The following is a 3,791-nucleotide window of genomic DNA, read 5'->3' as shown; positions in this document are numbered from 1 at the left end:
GAGGAGCCGGATCAAGAGGCACCTCAGAGCCCTCAGCAATCCAGCCAGCAGCACACGGGCAGGACACAGCTGGCCCTTCCTGGCTGGGAGAGGGCTGCTGGCCATCTCCAGGGACCAGGCTCTCAGCAATGCCCGCCCCAGCTCCGGCCTCTGCCCAGCCGCTCTGTCGGGAGCCTTAAGGCTTCGGCAGAACCACCAAGGCCAAGGGGCTTTGGGCCACTTTCCCTTGCACGCCGCACGCTGGGCCAACCTGCCCAGCACAAGCACCCTTCTTCCCCTCCTCCCCATTGGCCTGAAGACTCTGGCCACCAAAAGAAAGCTCCTGGACCTCTGTGTATACCAACAGCAGTTTATTAATCCTACTAAATTACTAATTTGATATTATACTAATATACTAAATTATTAATTTCCTAAATTACTAACATACTAAATTACTAAGTTATTTTCAATATGCAAAAATAAAGTTGATGAAAAGTTGAGCTTCTCCCTGCAAGCTCAGGTGGCCCCAGCTAACACAGCCTCCTGCATCAGCTCTCCACAGCACTCCAGCAGCAGAGACGGCCACGGCCACTCAGGGAAGGCCGTGACTTCCAGAGGCGGCGGAATCGATCTCGCATCCGCTGGAGTCGGGAGGAGGGAATGCTCTGTGCAGCTATGTTTATGTACAGAGCTTGATGTGCCAGGCATGAGATGGCAGGGCTGATGTCATCTGCCATGTCCTGAAGGGCTGGAAGAGAGAGAAACAGAGGTACAGTCAGAGCCTGCATCTGCGGGGACCTGGGGAGACCCTCCTGACCCGTCCATGCCCCCCAGCTCTTGCCACGGCCTGGAAGCAGCAGGAGGCAGCAAGGAGCAGCTGGAAGGTGCTGGCCCGAATCTCCTTGGCACAGGCCCCTGAAAGGTCTCTGTGCTCTGCCCACGCCGCCCCTGGTGCGCGCAGGGAGCAGAGCCCTCCGCAGCCCGGGCAGGGCACGCAGCTGCCATCGCCAGCCCCGCTGCCAGCGCGCTGGCCTCACTCACCCCTGCACATCAGCTGGAACTCTCGCTGCTTCTCCTTCAGGACGCGCCCGGCCAGCCCTGGGAACACAGAGCCCGTCACGGCTCTGCCCAGCGGCACAGCTGCCCCACAGCGGCGCTGGCAGCCCTGCGGCCGCAGCACCTCCTTCCCCTGCAGGGCTCAGCCGGGCCCTGGGCGCACCCTGCCGCCCAAGGGCACGGCTGGCACAGGGCGGCAGCAGCCCCGAGGGCAGGCGGGGCTGCACGGCCCGGCCCGGATGGCAGCAGCTGCCGGGGCTGGGGCCGAGCTGCGGCAATGGGGCGGGGAGGGAGCCGGCCTTGTGCTCACCCATGAACCTGACGGCCGCCTCTCGCAGGGGCTCCTGTGGGCTCTGCAGGAAGGGCAGGGCCTGCCGCAGGTGCTCGGCCGCTCGGCCCCTGTTCTCTGCCAGCTGCGGAGAGCGATGGGAGGGAAGGGTCGGGGCGGGCTCTGCCCCTTGGCCCCGGGATCCCCTGCCCGCACAGCCCCGAGGGGGGCAGAGGGCCCGGCAAGGTGCGGTGCTGCCCTGCAGCAGAGCCCGGCTGGGTCAGGGCTCCACCAGCTCCTGCCTTGGGGCCACGGGAGTCTGGAGAAGAGCCCGTGTGGGGCACAGCCCAGGGATGGGAGCAGCGTGTGGGGCACAGGCCGGTGCCCCTGGGTGCAGCACTGGGCAGGGGCCACAGCTGCCAGCCCCACAGACTGGGCATCCGTGGGCAAGGGATTCTCCAGGCTGGGGCTGGGGCTGGGGCTTGCAGGCTGTTCTTACCAAGCACTCGCCAAACCTCCACATCTGATCTGTCATCACCAGGTGCTCCAGATCCCTACTCTTGAGGAAGCTGACTGCAGCAAGCAGCGTTTCCCGAGAGGCCTGCAGAGAGCCAGAGATGCACGGCAGCCCAGGGCACAGGAGCTGCCTCCCTGCGCCAAGGCCAGGAGGAGGCTGGGGCCCACGAGGTGCCAGGGTGCAGGGAGACAGCTGAGCGTGGGGACAGCAGCGCCCAGGAGTCCTCACCTCTGCCACGCGCGTGTTCTCATTGTGGCAGTGGAAGAAGAGCGGGAGCAGGCTCTTGCTCACGAGCACCTTGAGACATTTTTTCCCCTTTGCCTCTACCAACCTCATCACCTCTTGGAAGAGGCGAATGCAGAGCAGCTGCACGTGGTGGTTGTCCTGTTGGAAGGGAAGCAAAAGCCCTCCACATCAGCTGCTCCAGGCCCCTCTGTGCACAGGCCCAGGAATCCATGGGACACCACACTTGGGGGCAGCACCCAGTGGCCGTGGCTGGGGACACAGAGCCTTACGTTGTCCAAGAGCGGCCAGAGCGCGGCAGCCAGCCGCAGGGCGGTGGGGCTGGGTATGGCCAGGTCTCTGTGCAGCAGCAGAGCGCTGAGCACGACGCCGGTCATCTGAACGATGCCTTCATCTGCGTCCCGCAGCAGGTCCGCAAGGCTTTCAGTCAGGCTCTGCATTCTTTTGTACTGCATGGAACACAGGGCTGGCAACCCCCCCCTGCTGCTGCTGCTGCAGCCATGGAGCCCAGGGGCCGCAGGCCTGTCCTGCAGCACTCGGGCAGCTGGGCAGCAACGCAGGAGAGCTGGGAGCAGCTGCCACGGCTCCCGAAGCCCAGCTAAGCACAAGGGATTGCTTTCCCCAGCCCCACGCTGCCAGCACAGCTTCAGTCACTGCCTCCTTCTCACCATTGAGGGGTCCCTGCTGAGCACCACCAGGCCTCTGAGCGCCAGGCGACGCATCTCCCTGGACTCGCTTTGCAGGTGCCTGGCCATGATCTCCAGGATGCTGTCACCCCAGTGACTCAAGTACAGGAACTCCAGGACCTGGAAGGCACAAAGCAGTGCCCGGGGTGCCCAGCTGGCAGGAGCTCAGAGCTGCCCTGGGCTGGGCCAAGGCAGCAGCACAGGGCACGGGCACGGTGCCAGATGGCAGCGGCTGTGAGAGGGCAGAGAGGTGGGAGTCAGCTCAGCAGGCAGCGCTGGCCATGGGGCTCACCTCCACAAGGAAGGCCATGGCGGGCAGTTCCCAGTCTGAAATGCCTTGCCCCAGTAGCTCCAAGAGGCAGGATACGATGCTGGGACACCAGATGACGCAGCCCTGACTTATCTCCCTGGTGTGGGGGGAAAGGACACCATTGCCCCTGAGCTGGGTGGGCAAAGCTGTGCCAGGGCTGACTGCCTGAGGCCTGGTCTGTTCCCGAGCAGCCCGTGGGCACTTTGGGAGGCGGCTGTTCCCGGGCACCCTCCTCTCCCAGCCTTTTCCAGTCTGCTCTTCATTCTCTTTGTGACAAGGCCCTCTCACCCATGCTCACGGGAACTGTGTGGGGCACCCTGGGCACAAATGGCAGCAGCAGCAGCCTGGAGAAGGGGGTCTCACCTGGCCAGCAGACGCATGGCATAGTGGTGGGTGTCAGCACACAGCAGCGTGTCCCAGCCCTTCTTGCGTTCCATGGCCAACACCACAGGCTCACACTGGACTTGGTAGAGCAGGACCTTCAGGGTCTGCACTGCAAACCTGTGTGCACAGCAATGCCCAGGTCATGCTGGCAGCCCTGGCTCCCGCTTGGGGGCATGGGAGGGATGGGGAGACTGGCAGGACTGGGATGGAGCACCTTTGGGGGTTGGTGGCAAGGCCGAGTTGCTTCTGGCATCCCTTCCAGAAGGTATCAACCTCCTCTGGTGTATACAGCGTGCTGATGTAAGCTTGGAAGAGCAGATGCAGCAAGAGATGGGGGAAATACTCCAA

At 63.5% G+C, this 3,791-nt stretch overlaps 1 protein-coding gene across 1 annotated transcript; it reads right to left on the bottom strand.

The window, feature by feature from the left end:
- Positions 1-527: 527 nt before the first annotated feature.
- On the bottom strand, positions 528-2,527 carry LOC306816029 (maestro heat-like repeat-containing protein family member 6; the record flags this gene model as incomplete). Its single annotated transcript, XM_079332527.1, has 6 exons — positions 2,336-2,527; positions 2,049-2,204; positions 1,803-1,904; positions 1,346-1,448; positions 1,021-1,077; positions 528-727 (listed from the first exon to the last, which is right to left on the bottom strand). The coding sequence occupies exons 1-6, from the start codon at positions 2,516-2,518 to the stop codon at positions 528-530; spliced, it is 801 nt and encodes a 266-aa protein (XP_079188653.1). The 5' UTR covers positions 2,519-2,527.
- Positions 2,528-3,791: the final 1,264 nt, after the last annotated feature.

This window comes from Erithacus rubecula (genome assembly GCF_903797595.1).
Source record: "Erithacus rubecula genome assembly, contig: scaffold_341_arrow_ctg1, whole genome shotgun sequence".
In the NCBI taxonomy this organism is placed as follows: Eukaryota; Metazoa; Chordata; class Aves; order Passeriformes; family Muscicapidae; genus Erithacus; species Erithacus rubecula.
This window is presented reverse-complemented; position numbering and strand designations above follow the sequence as displayed.